Below are 25,836 nucleotides of genomic sequence, written 5' to 3'. Positions count from 1 at the left end.
CCCAGGTTCACAACAAAATTCCGGAAATACTACCCAGTCATACTCACCTCAAGTCGTCTTCAAGTTACTGAGTAGAAAGAACCTGCCTCAAGGAAACCTGCTGACTGGGTATTTTAACTCCTCGGGGAGGAAGGAGAAGCTGCCCCCACACCTCAATCTAAGAGTTTTAACACACTGAACGCTCTCTCAAAACTCTCGTATTGATTTGCCCAGGAGTTCTGCATGGGTACTGTCTGTCACAGTCCACTGACCAGTGACAGAATCCAGGCACTGGAGGTTGGACGAAATGTGCATTAGAAGCACAGCGTCCACCCTAGGGAACAACCTCCAAAGACCTACTCCCACGCTCTTGCTTAAAGCTCATGCTTTTTCAGCTTTATCCTTGGCTCCCTACCTGTCCCTTAGGCCTGACTTTCTGGCTCTTCCCTCCAAAACGAAGAAGCCCTATACTGTGTAAAAAAATGTAACGAGCAGAGGGGGAAGGAAATTAAAGAGGGAAGAATGTGTGCTATATTAAGTAGGATTGAAAGGTAGTAGAAATACAAAAAAGGCTCCTTTAGGGCTTCCCTGATGGCGCAGTGGTTGAGAGTCCGCCTGCCGATGCAGGGGACGCGGGTTCGTGCCCCGGTCCGGGAGGATCCCACGTGCCGCAGAGCAGCTGGGCCTGTGAGCCATGGCCGCTGAGCCTGAGTGTCCGGAGCCTGTGCTCCGCAACGGGAGAGCGTCCGGAGCCTGTGCTCTGCAGCGGGAGAGGCCACAGCAGTGAGAGACACGCATACCGCAAAAAAAAAAAAAAAAAAAAAAGGCTCCTTTAGTCATGGTTTCCTCTACTACCTGGCCATTTGTACAAAGGGTTTAAGGGAGGACAGGGAAACCACACCACTAATTACTAATGTTTTTTTCACTGCAAAGGGGCCTCCAAGATAATAAAAATAAAAATATAAATAAAACAAAGTAGTGAAAACCAAGAGGGAGACAAAACAAACAAACAAACAAAAAAACCCCAAGAGGGAAGTCAATCAGAAGCCTGAGCATCGTAGACAGTACTAACATACCCAGAGCTATCTCACATCTCCCTGGAAAAAGCTCAAAGTAGTAAGTCATTCTCTCACTTCACAATGTCTAGGACAGGAAACAAAGAATATTGTTCAGTGCGTGTTAAAGATGAAAACTAGAACTTCTAAAAGCAGAGATGGAGTCAAGAAGGACATAATAAAAAGAATCTATTGCACTATTCTCTCCCTCAGACTCTCCTCGGGTCATTCTGAATACATTTTTCTAATATGATAGACAGTTGGAAATCCAACCCGATTAGACGAGCGCTGTAGCTCATCAGGAGGCCTCTGCCAACAAGGAAGCTCATTTAGGCAGAATGTAGTTTATGAGTGGTAGGGATTCCCTCTCTGCTTCCCTAAATTGTTCTGCTAAACTGCCCAAGGGAGGAAAGAAGCAGCGTTCAAGGACTCTGCGAGGCAACGGAGATCACAGCCCATTAATATATTTTGTTGCTCCCCTTCTAGATCCAGCTATGACCTCATATCCCACTGCCTCTCATTCTGATTTCACAGGCCTGAAACCTCAGCTGCCAGGCAGCAAGGGTATTAAGTGTGTCCCCAAAAGGTCCTCACAAATCCCAACCTTGTTAGGAAGCTACTCACAGATTTTCCTGTAGCTTGCTTGAATCTTGCTTAGTTCCTAGTTGGCTCATCAAATTCTTTATCTGAGCAGCTGGGGAGAGAAGAAAAAAAGATTTATTGAAAAGAAAAACACAGGGCTTCCCCGGTGGCACAGTGGTTAAGAACCCACCTGCCAATGCAGCAGACACGGGTTCGAGCCCTGGTCCAGGAAGATTCCACATGCCGTGGAGCAACTAAGCCTGTGCGCCACAACTACTGAGCCTGCGCTCTAGAGTCCGTGAGCCACAACTACTGAAGCCTGCGTGCCACAACTACTGAAGCCCACGCGTCTAGAGCCCGTGTTCCACAACAAGAGAAGCCACCGCAATGAGAAGCCTGTGCACCGCAACGAAGAGTAGCCCCTGCTCAGCAATGAAGACCCAACACAGCCAAAAATAAATAAATAAATTTTTTAAAAAAAGAAAAATACATTCATCACGAGCATCCTAATTCTCAGATCACTGGTCTCTCTCCACATCCTGAATAAGTACATACAACTAATAGAAAGCATGCTATGATCAAGACCTTGGCATATATATTCCCGTCTAAAGCTACTTATAAGGTCCGCCTTTCTCCTCTAGAGTAACTGTGCCACTAAGTAGAGGGTGGTGGTTTTGTTCGTCACTCCCAAAGAACTCCCACATTTTGCCAGATTTCCCATGGCACTGGTTAAAATGTTCATTGCTTTTGGAATGGCCTTGATACCAAATATCAATTCACAACAATAAAAATTTAAATTCACTCATACACAATATTTTATACGGCAAACATTTTTGGAAAGACAATGTACACTTATTATTAAGTTACCACTAACTGAGCACCTCTATGTGCCAAGTACTATATTAGGAGCTTTGTATACATAATCTTATTAATTTTCACAGCAACAGTCTGAAGTAGGTGTATCTCCACTGTGCAGATGAGGAAATATATTTAAAAAAGTTAAATATCTTATATAAGGGCACACAAAAAGTAGCAGGGCAAAAAAATCAATCCCAGGTACATCAGACTGCAATGCCTATATTTTAACTACGCTGTCTGTAGACAAACAGTGTATCGTTTTGTTCAGATTACTCTACCTAGATATTGTGCTAAGATTTGGAATGGTCATGTTTGAATCCTAGATGTTTAAGCCCCTAGTCCTGGACTAGGAAAGCAGAGGAATGGATTATCTCTCAATAAGGAGAAACACCAGCCTGCCTGGGAATCTGAACACCCTTGTCCCTCACTGACCTCTGCAACAGGAACAGAGCCCCTGATTTCCCATGTCCTGCTTTCTATTTTCTTTTTCTGGTTGGCAGGGAGGACGAGGGACATTCATTCATTCATTCATTTGCAGAGCTTGGAATTTTATTGTACGACCTTTTTGTTTGTTTACACGCTTGCATTTTAAGAGCATTCCCTGTCTTCTATTGCAAGTAGCTGTAATACAGAACACAATAATAGAGTACTTTTTGCCCAGGGGAAACACAATTAATTATCTTCAAGTTTCACTAGAACTTCAAGAGATACTATAACACAATAGGTAATATATGGTTCCTCTAGCCAAAAGACAGTGTCCTTTGTGAGGGCCTTTCCTACCCTCTCAGGATTAATGCCCAAGTTTCACCTGTAAAACACCAGACTGCTAAATGACTGGCTTAGTGGAAGAAGATGAGGAAACCACTGTACTGTATCATTTGTATATATCTCATAGTAACAATATATAAACAAAGCTTCAATGTCCAATGAAAATGAAATTGCACTTATTAGAATTTTAAAAATTAATTGTTCCTGGGACTTCCCTGGTGGCACAGGGGTTAAGGCTCCGTGTTCCCAATGCAGGGGGCCCAGGTTCGATCCCTGGTCAGGGAACTAGAGCCCACATGCATGCCGCAACTAAGAGTTGTCACGCCAGAACTAAGGAGCCCACGTGCCACAACTAAGGAGCCCATCTGCCGCAACTAAGGAGCCCACGTGCCACAATTAAGGAGCCTGTGAGCTGCAACTAAGAAGCCCACCTGCCGCAACTAAGACCCAGCACAACCAAAATAAATTAATATTTTTTTAAATTAATAAATAAAAATTAATTGTTTCTTATGATAAGATGCTTCTTAAATAACAAAATTTGGGGGTCAGAGTCATAACCTTGGCCCTTATTCGGTCACCAAGGGTAGTAAAAAGGCAAGCCGAAGTTTATTAAGTACCAGTTACCTTACAAAAACACAGATGTGTTAATAGCCTCTAAGTCTGTTAAGAAACAATAATTAAGCAAAATCTCCCAGGTGATTGCTGAGTGACTCTTCTCCTAAGTAGAAACTGAACAACTTAGTCCTTAGCAGCATGTACAAGTTATTTCTCCTGTAAAAAATTAATAAACAGAAACTTCAGTTAAACAGAGTTGGGAGACCAGAAGGGGGAGCTCGCACACCCTGCCACAACAGCCAAGCCCAACTGCTATGAAGAAGACTCCTCTCAGCCAATGAAAAGCCACGGACTCTTTGTTTGCTATACCCCTCCCAACTTCCTTTTCCCCTTCCCTTGCCAGGAGGGGGATTCCACTTGGCTAGCCATGATTGCAGACCCCAAACTGCAACTCTCTGCTGACCGTGAATAAACCCCTCTTTGCTGGAGAAATATCTAGCAGTCTCTGTTTTAGGTCAACACTTGCTAGCCCAAATCCCTGTGTCATCATGGGTGTAACAAAGCAAAATTTTGCAAAGTCAAGAATATATTGGTTTTTAACACTTCAAATTATGATTTTATCTTATTTTGAGGCCATTTTTTAAGTAAAACTATAACTCCACTTTTACAATAGAAATATAGAATTCACTTGATTAAAAAGTTGCCTTTTGACAAACTTTCCTAAAATATATCTATTCTATTAAATGAGGGTTTTTAGCTTATTGGTTCCATTGGAAAATGTAAGCACTATAAAATACTGCATTCTGCTAAAAAAAACACTATGTAAGATATAAATAATCATTTTTCATCACTAAGATGTATAATGTCCTTCTTACCTAAGTCAAATGGGAATCAGAGTCAAAGCTATCTACTGGGTGGCCAAACAAATAATTTAAGAAAGAGGACAGACGTTAGCATTTACTGAGCATTCACCATGTGCCAGACACTGGGCTACATACTTGATGTGGTATAATAAAAAATATATTTGGTCTTTGTCCCCAGTTCTTGGCATAAAGCTCCTAAAACCCTTGGAATTTCCTGAGTGATAGTAGTGTCTTTTGTTATTCATAAAGGGTTCCTTTGGAGCATACTGAGTTTACCTATTGAAGTGACTTAGGGTAGGGCTCCTGATAGGCTCAGGTTGGGTGGGGTTAGTCACCAGAAAGATCCAGTGATTATCAGGTTGGAACTTTCAGTTCCACCCATCAACCTCTGGAAAGGCAGGGGGGGGTGGGGGCGGAGATGCGGGGAGGGTGTCAGCGCTCAGAGAGAGCAAGGAAGTTCTGAGCTCTTCCCACATACCTTGCCCTATGCATCTCTTCTATCTGGCTGCTCCTGAATGATATCCTTTTATAATAAACCAGTAATCTAGTAAGTAAATGTTTTCCTGAGTTATGCGAGCTGAGCTAGCAAACTAGCTGAACCTGAGGAGGGGCTCATGGGAACCTCCAATATGGCTCACTGGTCAGAAGCACAGATAAGAACTTGGACTTACAATTGGCATCTGAAGGGGGTGGGGTGGGGGGAGTCTTGTGGGACTAAGTCCTTAATTTGTGGAATCTGATGCTAACTCCAGGTAGTGTCAGAATTGAGTTAAATTGGAGGACACCCAACTGAAGTCCAGAGAATATGATAATTGCTTGGTGTGTGGTAAATCCACACATGTGGTGTCAGAAGTATTGACAGTGGAGGAAACACAGAAGTGTGTTTCCTTCACACTTGATAAGTATTATCTTATTAAATAAGCATTATTACAGATGGGCACACTGAGGCTCACACTGAGTGTTACAAAACTCATTCATTCATTCATTTAGAATACCTGCTCTACACTGTTATATGCTCTATAAGATATTGCTTTCGAGAAGCTTACATTTTAAGGAAAAGAGATAATAAGCATATATCAGGTGGTGATAAGTGCTATAAAGAAAAATAAATTCAGATAAAGGCTGGTAGGGAGGGGGTACTAGTTTACACAGGCGGTCAGAGACTTCTCTGATAAGGTGACACAGAGCAGAGACCTAAAGGAAGTGAAAGATCAAGCCATGCGAAATTTCTGGGGGAGCTCTGTAGCAGAGAGCATTAAGCACAAAATCCCCAAGGCAAGAGCACTTGTGATGGAGGCACAGGAGGCCTAGAGGGAGCAAAAGAGAGGTAAGAGAGAGAGGGGAGCCAGATTACATAGGGCCTCGTAAACTAGAGCAAGGACTTCGAATTTTAAAGAAATGTGAGGCCACTGATGGTTTTGAGCAGAGTGTCATAAAAACCAGAATTCAAACCCAGGAGGGCTAATTCCAATAACCATATATATATATATATATATATATATTTTTTTTTTTTTTTTTTTTTTTTTTATTTTTTTTGCTTGCGGTATGCGGGCCTCTCACTGTTGTGGCCTCTCCCCTTGCGGAGCACAGGCTCTGGACACGCAGGCTCAGCAGCCATGGCTCACGGGCCCAGCCGCTCCACGGCATGTGGGATCTTCCCGGACCAGGGCACGAACCCGTGTCCCCTGCATCGGCAGGCGGACTCTCAACCACTGCGCCACCAGGGAAGCCCCCAATGACTATATATTTTATGCCACACTAGGTTCTCTCAAAAGGCTGACGCTTAAAGGAAATACACAGAACTAGTGACTTAGGGCAGGCCTCCGTTTCCCAGTGTTCCACTTCGCCCCACCTGCTTATCTGATAGCTTCCTTAATAGCTCTCTGCTCCAGATAGGCTGATGCCCTTGCTCTAACCTGCTCCCTTCCCGGACTCCCTCCCACCTTTGGTAAGGTTCCTGTGTACTCACCAGAGTTCAGCAGAGTGCCAGCACCCAGCGGGTAATAAGTAACTGCTGATTAATTGAGTTAGCCTCTGTTTTATGTCATGCCACTTTCAAGGCAGAAGATATGAATAAACATGAGCTAGGAATAATGAGACCTAAACTCTAAGCCAGATTCGACCACTAACTACATGTATGGCACCAGACAAGTCATTTCATGTTGCTGGGTCTCTTTCACCAATTGTATATGATATTCAGGTTTAACTAACATATATTGAGTACTTACTATTTGTCACAGTACTTACTATTTGTGTGGGGCTTTGTATTCATTAAATTATTACAACTATGTAAGGACTAAATGATCTCTAAGTACTCCCACCACTGCTCAATGCTAAAATTCAGCAATAATGAAGAAGCTCTAGTCCCAGAATGATGCTGTGTAACCAAGCAGTGTTTTTAAGCCAGAGTTTGGCTTAGAGAGACTCTGCCTGTGTACAAATGGGACTGGATTGACTATATGCCTCTGATGGCACTGACCACATTCTACTCATTTTTGCATAACCACACACACATACATACCCCTCCAGAAAATAGTTGGTTACAGGGCGACATATAAAGGGAAATGTTACTGGTATGGCAGTTCAAGGAAACATTTCATCTTACTGACTGTCTTTATATAGAGCATTCTCCTTAGAAACTCTACAGGTATGTCAAAGTTTCAAGTTGTTAATCATCTATCAAACCATATTAAATGCCCTAGAGAGCAAAGGGGACTTTACAGACTTTGGGGGGGAAAAAATCAATTGAAATTCAGCTGCTCTTTGTATATTCTCAGCTGAGAACTTTTATTTATCTAGACTTTTCTGACTTCTTTTGTTTGCAGAGATTACCTGAATTGGGATGGGGGGTGGGGCGGAGGAGGACTTTATAGGGTCACTTACTAGTTTAGCACCAGAATGAATCCAAGCCTCCATCAATTCTATCTAAATTCCTGCATATTGATATTTTCCTAAAAGTTTCCAGCAAGACTCAGGTATCAGATGCCCCAAAACTCAAACGATAAAGACAGTGGTGTCTACATCTACTGGAAGTATAATTGTTTTGTATACCGCCCTCCATAACCACCAACATCAGAGGTTTATTTGAAAATAGTGACTTAATGACCCATCTGTTTTACAACTAAGAAATGTATCCCTTAAACCTAAAGCACAAAAAGAAATAGAATAGTGTGAATGTTTACATACATGCTTATTTTCACTTGAATGTACTTAAAATGTCAAAAAGTACAGTGATACTTCTTGGAACAATTTTTACCAAAATGGGCTACATCTAAAAGGGTTTTCTGGTCAGCTTGGTTAATGAGAAAACTCCTTTTCTAAGCATTCTAGTAAATAAAAGTTTTACTTTAGATTGATTTGTCACAATATTTTGGATGAAAATAATTGGGTATCTATTCTCTATGAAATGCTACATAATCCTGGAAACCAGATGACTAGGCCTCAGTTCCGTGTAAGCAATTTTGTTATTTTTAAAACTAGGCCTCAATTTCTCCTATCACTGACCTCTCACTTTTAAAAGCATGTCCTGGCTAAAATTTTTAAAAGACTACGAAGCAAATCAATTTATTGCACATTACAGCTAACATCCACACTAGGAACTACTCTAAACTGAACACTCTTCGTGTGCTTTTAGCTGATATAGGCAGAATGTGAATCTCCAAATGAACCTTAATCCAAATCAACGTCTAGTCATATCAAAAGCAACTACCATACAGGTAAAAATTTCTTCATCTGAGAGACTCGAATGCTCTAATTCAGTATATTAAACAAGCAAATATAAATTCAAAGAAAGAGCATTAAAAAAAAAAAAAGAAAAGAAAAAAAAGAAAGAGCAATATTTACATTAAATGAGAAAGTGATAGCCTATGTGGTCATTATTACAATGAAGTCATCTCAGTGTCTTTGAAAATTAGGTTTGCACTGCTTTTGCAAAGCTACGATGAAAATGACCTGACTTTTTAAAAGTAGCCACTATAGGACTTCACTGGTGGCGCAGGGGTTAAGAATCCGCCTGCCACGGGGTGGTGGTGTGATGAATTGGGAGATTGGGATTGACATATATACACTAATATGTATAAAATGGATAACTAATAAGAACCTGCTGTATAAATAAGTAAATAAAATTCAAGAAAAAAAAAAGTAGCATCTCTCTGTCAACTTCCTAAGACAGGAGAGATTTCTAGCAACAACAACAACAAAAAAGAATCCGCCTGCCAAAACAGGTGACATGGGTTCGAACCCTGGTCCAGGAAGATCCCACATGCCACAGAGCAACTAAGCCTGTGTGCCACAACTACTAAGCCTGCACTCTAGAGCCCACGAGCCACAACTACTGAGCCCACGTGCCACAACTACTGAGCTCGTGTGCCGCACTACTGAAGCCATGCGCCTACAGCCCGTGCTTCGCAACAACAGAAGCCACAGCAACGAGAAGCCCGCGCACCACAACAAAGAGTAGCCCCTGCTCACCTCAACTAGGGAAAGCCCGCGCACAGCAACGAAGACCCAATGCAGCTAAAAAATTAAAACAACTAAAAAAAAAAAGTAGCCACTATACTACAATAGTAAAGCTCTAAACTAAACTGAACATGAATACTAAACATCAAAGGTATAATCTTCTATTTACCATACCCATGACAGGACACGAACTCGTTAGGAGCAGAGACTCTCAGTTAAGACTGCTGTGTGCTATTCCTGGTTCCACCACTTCCTAGCAAAAGTTTCTATTCCCCTGTGCCTCAGTTTCCTCACCTAAAAAATGGGAAAAACAAGAGAACCCTCATATGGTTGTTGTGAGGATGACCTAAGATAATATGAAGCTAAATTTATAACACGTCTGGCACTTAAAAGAACTCAATTAAGGATAGCTATTATTATCAAACTCGAGACCAAGAAAAATGTACTTAGCAATGATAAAATCAATTAAGTACATATCGAATGCTAACTACATATCCACTGCTGTGCCAGGCACTGAAGTTAAAGACAGCTGTACAATGTGTGATCACTATCCCCACAGCAAAACTAATAGTAATCTCTCAGTTGGAATAACAAGGTCAAAAAGCATGAATTAAAGACTACAGAATAAAGTAAGTGCTAAGCTTGCAAGTTCAAAGGAAAAAACCAAAATGATAGCTAACATTTCTTAAACAATGTTGCAGGCACTGCTTTAAGCACTTTATATAAATTACCTCACTTAATTCTCACAATCCTGTGAAGTAGAGTCTATCACTAACTCCATCTTATAGATGAGGAAGCTGTGAAATAGAGAGGTACAGCAATATGTTTACATAGTTAGTAAGAAGCAGATCTAGGACTCAAACCCAGGCAGTCTGACTCCTGAGCCTGCTCACTTAACTACTAAACTATAGTGGAGCAGGGGGCTCAACCAATGATATCACCATTTACTGAATGTCTACTATGTACCGGGCACTAGACTAGGCACTTTCAAACATCCCACTTTAACAACACCATTCATTTTACATATGGGGTAACAGACAGAAAGGGGAACTAGCCTGCCCAAGGTGAACAGTACAACACAGAGGAGCAAGGACTCAGTCACAGATCTACTGAGCTTAAGACCCAGGCTCTTCCTGACTTCACTCTTTCAAAAGCAAAGGAAGGCTTAGTTACAAGGGGCAGGATTTAAGCGCAACTCAAAGCATTTTTATAATTTAGGTAGCTAGTGAGATAGGGAAAGATTAAAGAAAGGAGGAACAGAAAGAGCAAAAACTTGCAGCAAAACCCCGTGTTTAGGGATGTTAAGAAAAACAGCCTGCCTGTAACAAAGAGAAGTAGAAAATATGGCTAATTTGGGTTAAGATGACAGAGACAGTGAAAGCAAGGTGGAATGTTAAGATCTGATACAGCAGACAACAGAGACAAGAGCCATAGGCTCTTGAGGAGGTGAGTGGTATAATGAAAACAGGACTTTAGACAAACTGCTGATAGCCTTATCAGGATGAACTAGAATGGGAACAGAGACACTGAGACTATGCTGCTGGACGACAGAGGCTGAGATCATGAAGACTTATGAGGAGGACAATGAAATAAAGAGCAAGGGGCCAATATGAAAATAACTCTGAAAGAACAACCCAGAGGATTGCACACGATAATCAGTTTTAAAAGTTCAACTGCTTTTCATCTTTTTAGTAAACAGAACCATATCAATAAATTAGCAACGTTGGGCTTCCCTGGTGGTGCAGTGGTTATGAATCCACCTGCCAATGCCGGGAACATCGGTTCAAGCCCTGGTCCAGGAAGATCCCACATGCTGCAGAGCAACTAAGCCCATGCACCACAACTACTGAGCCTGCGCTCTAGAGCCCGTGAGCCACAACTACTGAGCCCGCGTGCCACAACTACTGAAGCCCGCACGCCAGAGCCTGTGCTCCGCAACAAGAGAAGCCACCACAATAAGAAGCCTGCACACAGCAACGAAGAGTAGCCCCCGCTCGCCGCAACTAGAGAAAGCCCGCGCGCAGCAACGAAGATCCAACACAGCCAAAAATAAATAAATAAATAAATTTTTTTAAAAAATTAGCAACGTTAAAGAACAGAAATGATGTTCTTTAAATCTCTTCAGAGATAACTTGGCGCCTGTTAAGGTTATTTCCTTATATCTGCCTCAGCAATACTTGCCCAGACCCTTTGTTTCACAATAGACAGAGTCAAGCAGTTTTCTTCTGTAGCCCACACATACTGGTAACAACCCCTTGTACCAGGCAGTCAACCTTAGCTGTACCTATAACAACCCATGCAGTGGCCTGCCGTATTTCAGGCTGATATGCTCAGCAATTCCAAACCCACGTATGTGAAAAAACCCACAGTTGAGAAAAAAAGAATAGCTATTCTCTCAAATTTTCAATAGATACAGGTCCTTGCAGGACTTTATGGATGTGGGCATATGTCTGGGAGGTCACATTCAGACTGTATACTTAGGTATGCTGGCCACGTCTGGGGGATGGGCACCAGCCTGATAAGTGGGTAGAAGCAATGTCACCCTACCAATTTCAAATTCCCAGTGCCTCAGTAAACAATCCCAAGGGGAGAATTCCAACTCACACTGACTAGGGTCATAAGATGTGGTAGGAACCACACAGCACAAGGTAAATGAGTCAGGAAGAGTTCCAAGATGGTGGAGAAACCTCATTCATTCAAATCTACTAAATACAATTTACTAAGCATCAAGACCCTAAATGATATGATCCCTGGCTACCTCCCTGGCCTCTTTTCCTACTACGCTCCCCTTCTCTAACTGCAGTCCAGCCACACTAGTCTCCTTGCTATTCTTGAAAGCACTGAGGTCTTCGCTCCTGCTATTCTCTCTGCCTAGGATGCCTTCCCCCAGCTACTCACGAGGTTCCCTCCCTCACTTCATTCAGGTGTCTACTCAAACATCACCCCCTCAGAGAGGCCTTCCTTGACCAACTGATGTAAAAATATAAAATAGCACACCCACCCTCTTGCTCTCCTCACTCTCTGTCCCCTTATTTTTTTCTTCATAGCACTTATTATTTCTCAATATTGTTTATATATGTGCATGTATGCATATGTGTGTATACGTACACATACACAAACACACACACATACACACAATCAGGGCAGGGTTTTGTCTGTCCTGCTCATCACTCCAGCCCCAGTGCTCAGCAGGTGCTCATAGAATATTTGTTGAACAGTGAATGAATGAATCTAACATATACTTGGGTCTGAGAGAAGTACTAGAAATATAAAGATGAATAAGTCATGTCCCATTTCTTCAAAGGAACTAACAATCTAGCAGGAGAGGCAGACACACCACAAGAAGAGAAAGTTCCACAGCCTCAGGTATTCCCCATAGCTTCCTATGAAGAGTAAAAAAAAAAAGAAAGAAAAGTCACTTGTAACTTGAAGTGTTAACTGTTATAAAACTGTAATATTAATTAAAAATTATAAAAAGGCTGAATGCTGGTCATAAGAGACAGATCTGGTTTCAAATTTAGGTATTGCCATTTGTAAGCTGGGTAATTATTTAACCTTTCTCAGCCTGTTTCCTAACCCGTAAAAAGAAATAATATTGGTAATTACTTCACAGGTTTGTTACAAAATTAAGAGAATGCATGTAAAGCACTTATATTGCCTGGCATACAGTATGTACTCAAATGTTAGCTATTAATGTTATTAATGAAATGAATCCAACTATCCCTTGAGCCTGATGCCTAATCAACAGCTAAACCTTAACAATTCTATCACCAGACACCTCTCCTATCCTTTCCTTCTTTTCATTTTCAGATCCTAACTGGTGTCTCTGATTCCAGTCTCTCTCCCTTCCAACTCAATTTACACATTTCTAAAGAATTATATCCAAACCCCCTTAGTGTAGCACTTAAAGCACTTCATGTTTGGGCCCCAACTTACCTTTCCAATCCTATTTTCCACTACTTTCTGGACTCCACCAGTCTAGCCAAATTAAATCACTCTACTTTTCTATACACACCACATGCTTTCCCACTACCATGCCTTGTTCATTTTATTCCCTCCTGGAATGCTCTTCCCTTCTTTACTCTCGAAAGTTCAAACACTTTCCACCATCTTTCCAGACCTAGCTCAAATGCCAATAATGCATTTCCCTGGCCTCTCCCAAGTGAAAAAGGTGTCTTTCTCTCCTGAATATCTATAATTTTATTATATCTCTTCTATAGTAGCGATCGCTTTCAGTCATTATGTACGCCACAGGTTCCCTGTTGAAGGAATCCATGTCAGTTCCTATACATACTACATGCCTCATACTCAAATACATGCAGAATGAAAATTTCACAAATAGACATTAAAATTATATTTGGCCTCAATAAGAAACTTTCAGTATTGAACCAGAATATTCTGATCTAACCTGTATTACAGCTCCCTCACAAAGGAAACTGGAACACAAAGTACTATACTTTCTAACCAGTGGTCACATTAATTTTTGTTTCAAATTTCTGGATTTAACAGACCACATATTCTTCTTTCCACTTCCAAAGTGCCCAGATTCAAACGCTTTCCATCAGAAACTTCCCTCTCTCATTATATATTTAAATTTAAAAGCTAAGTGATAGATTGTTCTTTAAAATATAGAACATAATTGTAATTCAGGACCAACTAGTTGTACCTATTAACAGGGTACAGCCAAGCTCACAAAAACACAATAATAAACAACAAGGATCATGATACCATTCTTTCCAAGTAGTTGCTGCTGCTGACCTCCTGTTTATAAGGCTCTGAGCTAATTTTCAGGCACAAGGAATAACGTGTATTTGACTCATTCAACTATAGTATCATTCAGACCCTAATGGTGGGGAGGGAGTTTTAAGACAAGCAATGACATTCTGAAATCCACCACCACCTCTACCATGTCTTACTTGCTATGTGATTGTGGCCATGTCCCTGAGCTTCTCTGTGTATCATGCTTGTTCAAAAGAGTAACTAGGTGGGGAAGGAAAACAAAAGCCTCATTGGCTTGAAATCCAAAAATATATGCAAATCTTTTGCTACAAAAGACAAAAGAATGTAAACTAAAATGTTTTTGGTGAATTCTCTTTATTAAAGTAGAAGTCATCTCACCCCTCGAATCCAAGTCATTGTATCTGATTTCCAAATTCCTTACAGGAAGAACTGTATTAAAGTCACCAAAACACATGCACTCTCCACTTCCCTTAATTGAAAGGTTCTGACTTCCAAGAAGCCAGAAGCTCAGCAGAATGTAAAGTCTAAACCAGTAAACAGCTCCCGATCCAAGCTGGCCAAAGAGGAAAGAGAGGTGGGTGGAGGGAGGCAGATGACAGGAAAAACTAGGCTGACCACTGGAGCCAGTCGACTCATTCACTGCCTGGAGGGGACACACACACACCCTCCCACCCTGCGGCTGTCAGGACTGCTGTCTTGGCCCCAACACGGTAAGAGCAGAACTCCTAAGAAACTCGAGCTGCAGCTGGGGCTCCGGACCCTCGGGGTGCCTGGGCCTGGCAGACTCGGGGATAGCAGCCCGCCGTACCCAGAGTAGAGCACCCAAGACGGCCTCAGGTGTGGCCCTGGCCGTAGCCCTAGCCGGGCTCCGCGTCCCGGCAGCCTCACCCGGGCCTGTCCCCGGGACGGCCCCCGCCCTCCAGCCCGGTACCCCGGCTCACTGGCTTGGCTGATCCGCTGGATGTTGCCGCTGCACGTCTGGATGATGCTGTTGAAGTCCCGGAGCGGGGGCCCCGAGGCCCCCGGGTTCCGGTACATATCTAAGGGACCGTAGGACATGACGAGGAGCCGAGACCGACTCGCCCTGCACCGCGCTCCTACCGGAAGCAGCCGCCAGACCCGACCAGCAGGCTGACAGGGAAACCGGGAAGAGAAAGGGCGGGGAAGGGGCTAAAGCTGCGTGAGCGCTAGCCCCGCCCCCTCGCAGCGCGCACACGTCCGCCCTGGCTCCCCCACGTTGCGCAGGCGCCTCTGGAACTGGTGTAGGCACGGTAGCTTAGAGACGTGACGCCCTGGAGCTTGGGGATGCGGGGCGGGGCGATGACATCATACCATTGGGGCTCGGATTGGAGAATCTGAGGTGGCGGTGTTGTTTATCGCCAGGGCACGGTGACAGAAGGCAAGAATTTTTCGATTAGCATAAAATTGTACCAGATGATCTCAGCCCTAACATCCTATTCTGTTCTATTCTGAGCATTCAGGCCCAAATATGGAGAATTCGACAGCCTTGAAACCCAGATCCGTAACCAAACTCCTGAAATTCCTCACTCTGCTTCCATCCTCTAGGGCTTTGTTAGGATTTGTGGAGCACTTTTTTTTACTATTATTATTTTTTTACATCTTTATCGGAGTGCACTTTTATGGTTTACAAATTACTTTCATTTCTCCCTCCACCCCTCTTCTAGTCTAAACAATAAAATGATAATAATAAGATTTCTTGAGCACTGCAATTCAGTTGTTCATAAGCTCTTTCACAGCAAGGGACGATGTTCTAACTATATTTTTACCTTCAGACTAGATAACGGACAATCGATTTTTTTTAATGTTGAAGTAAAGTAACTCGACAGAGCAAGCATTATTATTTTCCCTTTTACAGTTGAGAAAGTTAAGACCATAGAGGTTAATTTGTTTTTCTGAGATTTGACTGCAAAACCCAAACACTAAGCTAATTGTATTGTCATCTTGCTATGTCCCTAAAACGCATTCTCATATTACCAAATTCATTCTCCATCTAAATCCCTCCCAAATAACTTCTTCATCTATATCCCAAACCAGGATTTCTTGGAGAACTAGACTGTCAAATTTTTAAAATCATTCTCTTAAGTAATTTGGAGTGTATGACCTCAATGTTCCCATAGAAGACTGCATTTTGTGAGCGTATGTTAGATGGAAAGACAAGAGTAGGATTTTGCTTTGGGAGGAGATCAAGATAGAGAGAAGTGAAGGGGAACTGGCAGTGTTTGTTTCCTGTATTCTCCACCCCACTTCACTCCAGTCTGCTTTGCAATCTCTGGGGAATGACCAAGAGAGGAAGCTGCTTGCCTGTGTAGGAGGGGACCCTAAATGGGTGAATGAGCCTGCATTCAGCCTTAGAGCTTTTGTAAGCAATGCTGCCTCTATTTTTCGTTGGAGCGTTTATAAGAGCAATTTTTTCTCTTTAGAAAAGGTCAGACGACATTTGGGTCCTCTCATTCTGGTTATTAAAACCATACGATTTCTTAGAATCCATAGTTTTATGTCCTATCTTATAGTAAATCGTGTACATTGTACTTTTTTACCTATAAAATAGTCTTGAGAATGTTTTCATTTACATTTGATTCTATTTAAAGTGAAGTTCAGTAAAGGTATTTTTCTCCTAGGATTGAAAACATAGTGGTGGTTGTTATTGTTGGTTTCTTTCTCCAGCTAAAATAAAAAGTGGTTTTCCATCTGTGCCATGGCTATCTTGTGCTATCTCTCATAGCAATACATTTGTGCCTCGCAAATACTAGATGTCAAATGAACATATATTGAATTTATACATGAATAATAAAAAATAACTATCATTTCTTAATGTCCATCCAGGTAATGTGAACACATTTTACGAAGTTATTGGTAATACCCAAGATAAAGCCCATCTGATAAAGTGGCTTTATCTTTATATGGTCTGACAAAGTTAGGTTTATTAACTTACTGCTGCAAGGGGGACTACACACCAGAGGAATCATGGGGTATCTCACCAAGCACAGGAGAGAGAGAATTATTCCAGGATTTGGAAAGATGGAGTGTAGGTAAAATTTAAAAGAAGCAGTGTTTTTGATAGCCTCAAAGCACACCAGGCTATGTGTAAAGGGATTATCGTCAGGCCTGAGCTAACAAGAAGATTCAGAATCCTGTTTCCTTGGAAACTACCCCGTGAAGATAAATGTGGAATGCTGTATCTGGAAACCCCTTATCTGAAGCTCTGCACCTGGGTTGGAAATTGAGGCTGCTTCTCTGTGTCAAAGTTACTCAGATCCTCCAGGCGAGAGTGGAATATTCCGTTCTTACTGATATTTCAAATAGCAAATTTTCTGAAAAAGCAGTGCTTTTAGAAAATGAGGTTTCTCAGCATTATGTCTTTTTGCTAACTGACAAAAACAGTTTTCATGGTTCGAACCCATCAAGGTGAGATTAGCTCCTTGGTAACAGATAAGGAAACTGGTGTTCTCTAGAGGTTCTGGGCACTTGCCCAATGTCATCCAGCTATTAAATTGCAGAGCCATGATTCATACATATTCTATGACCCAGCAATTCTACTCCTACCTGTATACTCAACAGATGTGCATCCATATGTGTTCCAAAAACCAAGTATCAGAAAGTTCATGACAGCATTTTTTACGACTAAGCAGCATTTCTCTGTATTAATTTTTATTTCATCATAATTAACACACAATAGAGTACACAGGTATTAAGTGTTCATGTCAATGAATTTTGACATTTGTATATACCCACGTGACAACCATCCAAACTGAGAAATAAAACACTTTCACTGTTACCCAAGGAAGTTTCCTCAGGCTGTGTTCCTTTCTTTTTTTTCTTTTAAGAGATGCTTTTCTTTTGTAAGTCACCAATGTCTTTTTTATTTTTATTTATTTATTTAAATTTATTTATTTTTGGCTCTGTTGGGTCTTCGTTGCTGCACGCAGGCTTCTCTAGTTGCAGCGAGCAGGAGCTACTCTTCGTCGCAGTGCACAGGCTTCTCATTGCGGTGGCTTCTCTTGTTGTGGAGCATGGGCTCTAGGTGCGCAGGCTTCAGTAGTTGTGGCACATGGGCTCAGTAGTTGTGGCTCGCGGGCTCTAGAGAGCAGGCTCAGTAGTTGTGGCACACGGGCTTAGTTGCTCCGCGGCATATGGGATCTTCCCGGACCAGGGCTCGACCCCGTGTCCCCTGCATTGGCAGTTGGATTCTTAACCACTGCGCCACCAGGGAAGTCCAGGCTGTGTTCCTTTCTAATCAATTCTCCTCATCCCCAGAAATCACTGTCTGATTTTTATCATTACAGATTAGTTTTGCCTATTCTCAGGCTCCATCAAGAAGAGATCATACGTTATGTATTCTTTAGTGTTGGCTTATTTCAATTAACATAATGTTTTTGAGATTTATCCATGATATTGCATATGTCAGTGGTTTGGTCTTTATTGCTGAGTAGTATTTTATCATATGATCTTACTACAATTTGATTATCCATTCTCTTATTTATGGGCATTTGGATAGTTTCCAGTTCGAAGCTATTATGAAGATGGCCAGAGCAGCATTTATTTTCACAAGTTCCAAACTGGAAACAGCCCAAATGTACATCGACAGTAGGATGGATAAATTGTAGTATCATAGAGCATGAAAATTCATGGCCCACTGCTATGTGAGCAATGTGGGTGACCTTGTCCAACATAACGTCTAGCAAAAGAAGCAGACAAAGATGAGTACACTCTGTATTATCCCATATTTATTAGGTTCAAAACCAGCAAGATGAATCTATATTATTAAAATTCAGAGTAGCATGTAGTTAGTTTTTTGGTTTTGTTTGGTTTTTTGCCTTACTGTGCAGCTATACAGGATCTCAGTCCCCCGACCAGGGATTGAACCCGGGCCACGGCAATGAAAACCTGGAATCCTAAGCATTAGGCCACCATGGAACTCTCAGTTTTGAGGAAGAGAGGGAGTGACTAGGAATGGGCACATGAGATGGGCTAGGGTGCTGGTAGCAGTCTTTCTTGATCCGGATGGTGATTATATAACTGTGTTTACTTTGTGAAAATTCATCAAGTCATACATTTGTGATGTGTGTCCTCTTCTGTATATATGCTACACTTCAGTAAATACATCTCATATTTTAAAAATAAAGTATCATTATCACCAATATAACAAGCTTTCTGGGAAACGTAGGGAAGAGTCAGTGGAGAAATTCAAAGAAGTTTGCAAAGAAGACTGTGTTAAAATTAGCACTCATCATATATTGCCAGTGAGAATGCAAACTTGTACAACCACTTGGAAAAGTTTGTCAGTTTCTCAGAAAATTAAACATAAATTTATCACGCAATCCAGCAATCCCACTGCCAGGTATTTACCCAAGAGAAATGAAAGCACATGTTCATATAAAGATGTATATGCAAATGTGTTAGCTTTATTCATGGTAACCAAAAATTAGAAATAACTCAAATATCCGTCAGCTGCTGAATAGATAAACAAATTGTGGTACATCTATCAATGGAAAACTTTTCAGCTATAAGAAGGAACAAACTACTGAAACACGGAATAAATTTACTGGGACGTGAAACAACGTGGATGAATCTCAAACGCATATGCTAAATGAAAGAAGTCAGACATGAAAGTCTACATACTGTTTGATTCCATTTATATGACATTCTGGAAAAGGCAAGGCTATAAGGATAGAAATCAGATTAATGGTTGCCAGGGGCTGGAGCTGGGGGAGGGAACTGACTGCCAAGGGGCACAAGGGAAGTTTTTGTGCTGAAGGAAATGTTCCATGTCTTGATTGTGGTGACTACACGACTGCATACATCCATCAAAATCTTTTTGATCTATACACTGAGAAGGATAAATTTTACCATATGCAAGTTATATCTTATTAAACGTAAAGAAAAATGGCACTCTAAGGATCAGTGTAATGAAGTGGCACGCATGAGGTGGGTAATGTGGAGTTGAAAAAAGATATAAAAGTTGTGTCTTGCGTGAATCTGGGGATAAAGTGATCTGGAGATAAAGTAACTTTGGAAACAAAAAACAAGTGAACAGGGCTTCCCTGGTGGCGCAGTGGTTGGGAGTCCGCCTGCCAATGCAGGGGACACGGGTTCAAGCCCTGGTCTGAGAGGATCCCACATGCCATGGAGCTAGGCGCGTGAGCCACAACTACTGAGCCCGCGCACCTAGAGCCCATGCTCCGCGACAAGAGAAGCCGCCGCAATGAGAAGACTGCGCACTGCAACGAAGAGTAGCCCCCGCTTGCCGCAACTGGAGAAGGCCCGTGCGCTGCAACGAAGACCCAATGCAGCCAAAAAAGTAAAAATAAATAAAATAAATTTTAAAAAAGTGAACATATATGTTCACTCTATTTTGTCACTGTTTTCTCTCTCAAGAAACAGAAAATGTAGATTCTGTGATAATAATAGCTTGAAAAATCGAGTGCCTACTATGTGCCAAGCACTGTTTTAGAGACTTCTACATACATTATTTAATCCTCACAACAACCCTAAGCAGAGATAGAACTCACACACAGGCAGTCTGACTTTAGAGCTAACCACAGCCTGACACAGTCTCACTTTTCAAGTAGAGTTGATAATCTGCTTCAGTGACAGCCTGACAAGCACTGGCAGGCAAAGTGGTTATTTGACTCCAGTCATAACTAAGAAATATGAACTCCTTTCCCCCAAATGCCAACTGTCATTCCTGCCTTCAAAATCCAGAGATTCACATAGTTGTTAATCAATCTTATTGGTCAAAGGTCAATGTGGTAGCCAGTCTCCAAGATGGACCCCAGTGGTTCCGCCTCCTGATATGAATGCACATGGGTAGTCCCATTCCACATTGAATAGTGTCAGTAATTTTTTAAAAAATTTATTTACTTATTTTTGGTTGCGTTGGGTCTTTGTTGCTGTGTGCAGGCTTTCTCTAGTTGCAGCGAGCGGGTGTTACTCTTTGTTGCAGTGCGCGGGCTTCTCATTGCGGTGGCTTCTCTTGCTGCGGAGCACAGGCTCTAGGCGCACGGGCTTCAGTAGTTGGGGCATGTAGGCTCAGTAGTTGTGGCGCATGGGCTTAGTTGCCCCATGGCTTGTGGGATCTTCCCGGACCAGGACTCGAACCCGTGTGCCCTTCATTGGCAGGCAGATTCTTAACCACCATACCACCAGGGAAGTCCAGTGTAATTTGTCCTCTGTAACCAATAGGGTATTGCAGAAATGATGCAGTGTGACATCCAAAGATAGGCCATGAAAGTCATTGCAGCTTCTGCCTTGTGCCTTGTTCTCTTAAATTCGGTTTGTTTCCAAAATCCATTCTCTATGTGGCAGATTTTATATATATATATATTTTAAATAAATTTATTTGTTTATTTTTGGCTGCGTTGGGTCTTCGTTGTTGGGTCTTCGCTGCTGCGTGCAGGCTTTCTCTAGTTGCAGCGACCAGGGGCTTCTCTTCGCTGTGGTGCGTGGCCTTCTCATTGTGGTGGCTTCTCTTGTTCCGGAGCTCAGGCTCTAGGCACACGGGCTTCAGTAGTTGTGGAACATAGGCTCAGTAGTTGTGGCTCGCGGGTTCTAGAGAGCAGGCTCAGTAGTTGTGGCACACAGGCTTAGTTGCTCCGCGGCATGTGGGATCTTCCCAGACCAGGGCTCGAACCCGTGTCCCCTGCATTGGCAGGCGCATTCTTAACCACTGCACCACCAGGGAAGTCTGGCAGATTATATTTTTTAAAATAGCCTCCACAGTAGCTTCCATCACACATGCTCTTCTACTTTGTCACCTTCTCATCAAGAGAAGGGATCTATGTCCCCTCCCCTTGAGTCTGGATGGACTCCTGACTGCTTTGACCAATAAAATGCTGCAGAAGTGAGGTAATGTGACTTCTGAGGACAGGTCAGATGATGAAACACAGCTTCAGATTTGTCCACTTGTGCTTGGAGTCTTGATCCACCATGGAAGAAGTCTGATTACCTTGAGCCCATCATGCTGGAGAAGGCAAGGTATATATGGAGGAGCCCTACATAGGTGCTTCAGTCAGCATTACTAGACTTTGTCATCTCAGTCCAGGCACTAGATACACAAGTAAGAAGAGCCTTCAGAGAGATGATTTCAGTTCCAATAAGTTTCCTTCAGCTTTTGAATCTTCCCAGCTGAGGACCCAGACATTAAAGAACAAAGACCAGTCGTCCCCACAGTGCCCTGTCCAAATTCTTGATCAACAGAGTTTGTGGGCATATTAAAATGGTTGTTTTCAAACACTAAATTTTGGGGAGTTCCCTGGCGGTCCAGTGGTTAGGACTCAGTGCTTTCACTGCCTTGGTCAGGGAGCTAAGATCCCGCAAGCCCCCGGCACAGCCAAAAAACAAAACAAAAACAAAACACCTAAATTTGGGGGTAATTTGTTATGCAGGAATAATAACCACAACACTCTGTAGGTCCTGACAGTTTGGACCTTCCCGAAAATGGCCCCTCCCCCCAAATCCTCGAACTGACCGTTAGCTGAAGATAGCTATACTGCAGGTAACATACGGTCTTAAACTGAAAAGGATGCAACCAAAATCCTGCTAAGTTGCTTTTAAGGTTAGTTAGAGTGGTTGAAGAACTTCCTGAAGAACTAGATATCTTTCTCTGTTTATACTATATCCTTCCCCTACAGCCGTTCATACGGCTGTGTAAATGGGTAAATTAAGGTAATTCACACAATAAATGCGGTCATAAACATAACCTACTGTTGTAGTCTGTTTGGGCTGCTATAACAACATATCACAGACTGGGTAGCTTATAAACAACAGAAATTTATTTTTCACATTTCTGGCAGCTGGGAGGTTCAAGATCAAGGGGTCAGCATTCTGATGAGGGCCCTCTTCCAGATTCATAGCTGGCATATGGTAGAAGGGGCAAGGGATTTATTTGGAGCATCCTTTATGAGGGCACTAATCCCATTCATGAGGGCAGAACCTAAGCCCCCTCCTAAAGTCCTCACCTCCTAACACTACCATCTCTAAGCGTTAGGATCTCAACATATGAATCTGGCAGAGAGGAGAGGGGCAATAAACATTCAGACCATAGCACCTATAAAACTATCTTTATTTAGAGAAAGTAAGTTGTCATTGCACCTATAGAACAGAATGACCAGGATGTGACAGTAATAATGTCTGAAAGGCACCTGTTATTTAGAAACCTACTAGCACCAATGTTTCAAACCAATACATTTCCTCCTTGAGATGACATCTCAAAAACCTTTCACTCATACCTTATAAAGATTCATCCCGTATTAATTTTGAGTAATAATGGTAAATATAAAATCAAGGAACAATGGTGTAGTCCAATATTCCATTAAATGGGAGCCTCATGAGGAGAGTAACTTTGTCAATTGTCTTCACTGCTGTATCCTCATTGCCTACCAGTGCTTATAACAAAGCAAGCACTTAAACTGAATAAATAAACTCAAAGAAGAAAGAGAATGATTTTATGGACACAAAACTCCCTATTAGCACTGTTAGGTTTTTAATTGTTTAAATTCTACAAGCAAGACAAACTGACTCTTTTCTAGGTTGAAGGGGATTATGAGATATGTCTATTGGTGAACCAGCAAGAAATGAAAAAAAAAACAATTATACTTAAGTCAATATGAATTTTTATTAACACACATTTTTCAAAGTCTGTACAAACCAAAACATTCCTGTGTTTTAAAAGGTCCATTATTACAAACATACAAATAAACAAAAGGTGTTACCAAAAGTTAGCTACTCAATTTCACGGTAAAACAGTGTCATGATTTTTAAAAACCAAAATTTCAAGACTGAGGTTTCTTCCTTCCCTTTTTGGAACTTGTGGAAAGTTAGAAAATGTGTGGATTTGCTTTATATTAAATGCCAAGACCTTAAAAAAAGATTTAGTATAAAACTAAATGTGTTTTTACATTGTCACTTCACGTAACAGAATTTCTCAAGTCTTTAAAATTAAAAAAAAAAAATGACTGTAACTATTTTCACAATCTTTTCCCCATAGTCAATGTAAATGCAACTGAAAATATTATCTGACAGTTTATCTTTACCTAAAAGTTTCTCATTCAAAAAGTTACAAAACTGTTTAGCACGCCATTTCCCTTGCTTAGAAGGGAAAATTACATCCTCTACTAGAGTGATAGATAAGTAACATGGTCCATTGTTCCTCTTACCAGAAGGAAGCCACTCATTGCCACATCTCTGTCCAATTATGTGCATGGCTCCACTTGTGAGAATGCTCACAGATTAGAAGCATTTGCTCCTAGGAAATGCCTAGCAAGTTAAACTTACTGCTACACTTTTGGTAGACTGAGGTACAAATGTCATCTGCCCTTATGATTACCTCTAACTCTAGTACCACCCCCTGCATCAATGATTCCAAGGTAGCTGGTTTTACTGTTTCATGGCACACTACACATCTCTAGTTCCTTTCACAAACATCATCTAGAGGACCTGAGAGTACAGCTAGAAATGCAAATCTATCCTCTCACCTGGAAAAGAGAATCCATGTGCCTATTGGGTCAAGAAGGGAAAACAGGACACAGTTCAGGCTGCGGCCAAGCTGCTTTTGAGAAGCAGCTGTTTTCAACACATTTCCATTAAAGGCAGGGAGTGTACAGGCTGGGGTGGGTGAGGAGGAGTGGGGAAAAGGTACAGTGATATCATTCTCCCAGGACTTACAGTCCATACTTGAGCAGCTCATACTAACCTCCAAAATGCTCTGTAGTCTGAGTATTATCCCATTTTGAATCATGTAAAAAAAAAAGTTACCTGAAAATGGCCCAGTATGACAACTGATATAAGTAAAGGGCATTTTTTAAAAAAGAGGTGGCAGTGTGAGAATTTAAAATCAGTCACGTAAAACAATCAAGAAAGGGGTGGGGGAGAGAAGTGTCCAGTACAACCTGGACAACCCTTCTTTCTGCCTTTACTTAGAAAGACAGACTGCCCAAATCTTTGCTACCTTCCTTAAGTATCTTCTTACATGGTCTTCCAAGAAATCCTCCAAAAGGCACTTAACTCCATACTTATATATTGAATTGTTTCACCTTAGCAATCAGTTTTTAAGACTCCAAGGTAACAAGAAAGAAAAGATCTGATTCTTTTACTAAACGCTAGAGAGTAGGACTTTTTTTTAAGAGGCATCACTTTTACAAGAAGAACACGCTAGGCTACCATTACTCCTTTATCAAGAAAAAGTTTCTTTTTTTAAAAAATAAATAAAACTCTGGCTATACATAGTACAAAGTACATAATACACCTGGAAAAAAACCCAAGAGTATACCCTGAAGCAAAAGGTTTACTGGAGAGAAAAATTCTCTTCCACTGTACCAAGTCTTAAGGTGGCAGTTTTCAAAGTTCAGAGGGTGGCAGTGATATGTAATTAATGCCAACTATTTGCTCATGGGTATGGCAGGATGCCATGATGGACCAAACAAAAAAAACCAAACCATTCTGCACATAACACTGAGCAGTGAACACCACACACACATAAAAAAGTAACAAAATAGAGACAGACAGAGAGACAGTAGTACTGAGAGGAGGGTTGGGGGTAGAGAGGGGAGTGAGGGAGAGTGAGAGAGAGTGGGGGAGAGAGAGAGAGAGAGCCTGAAACCCCAAACATTCAAGCATGCAGTCATAATATAGCACAAACCAGGTGTTTCCACTCAGCCTCACTGCAATCGCACAAAGAAGGATAACTATAGTAAAATAGAGATTTCTTAAGAAAGCTTGCAATTCCCAGAGAACAGCTACGTTGCCACCCTAACCCAGGAATCCATTGCTATTGCCAGGAGCGTCCTTGTGGTCTCTCATGGAGAGGTTATAGCTCCTGACTTCTCTGACTTCTTGCTCTTGGACAAGGCAGCTGCCTGCTTCAGGAGCTCTCGGTTTTTGGCCTTTTAAAAAAAAAAAAAAAATCAGTGCACACAAGACGTTTTAGCAGGATAGGCTATGTTTTTCATGCAGATGCTAAG

General features: G+C 41.7%; 2 protein-coding genes across 3 annotated transcripts in view; both read right to left on the bottom strand.

Moving 5' to 3' along the window:
• Positions 1-15,056, bottom strand: part of STX12 (syntaxin 12) — a 34,206-nt gene extending 19,150 nt beyond the window's left edge. Inside the window, exons 1-2 of one of the 2 annotated variants that reach the window (XM_060017142.1) lie at positions 14,800-15,056; positions 1,659-1,728 (exon numbers count right to left, since the gene is read on the bottom strand). In XM_060017142.1, coding sequence (XP_059873125.1) covers positions 1,659-1,728; positions 14,800-14,917 — 188 coding nt within the window. In that variant the 5' untranslated portion in view covers positions 14,918-15,056. The remainder of the gene's footprint in view (positions 1-1,658; positions 1,729-14,799) is intronic. The other variant, XM_060017133.1, reaches the window with a different exon arrangement.
• An 8,422-nt stretch (positions 15,057-23,478) lies between these two features.
• The window catches only part of FAM76A (family with sequence similarity 76 member A), a 28,176-nt gene continuing 25,818 nt past the window's right edge, over positions 23,479-25,836 (bottom strand). Inside the window, exon 9 of the mRNA XM_060017118.1 lies at positions 23,479-25,758. Coding sequence (XP_059873101.1) covers positions 25,672-25,758 — 87 coding nt within the window. The 3' untranslated portion in view covers positions 23,479-25,671. The remainder of the gene's footprint in view (positions 25,759-25,836) is intronic.

This window comes from Delphinus delphis, chromosome 1 (assembly GCF_949987515.2).
Source record: "Delphinus delphis chromosome 1, mDelDel1.2, whole genome shotgun sequence".
Classification (NCBI taxonomy): domain Eukaryota; kingdom Metazoa; phylum Chordata; class Mammalia; order Artiodactyla; family Delphinidae; genus Delphinus; species Delphinus delphis.
Note: the sequence above shows the minus strand (reverse complement) of the source record. Positions and strands in the feature narration are given on the sequence as shown.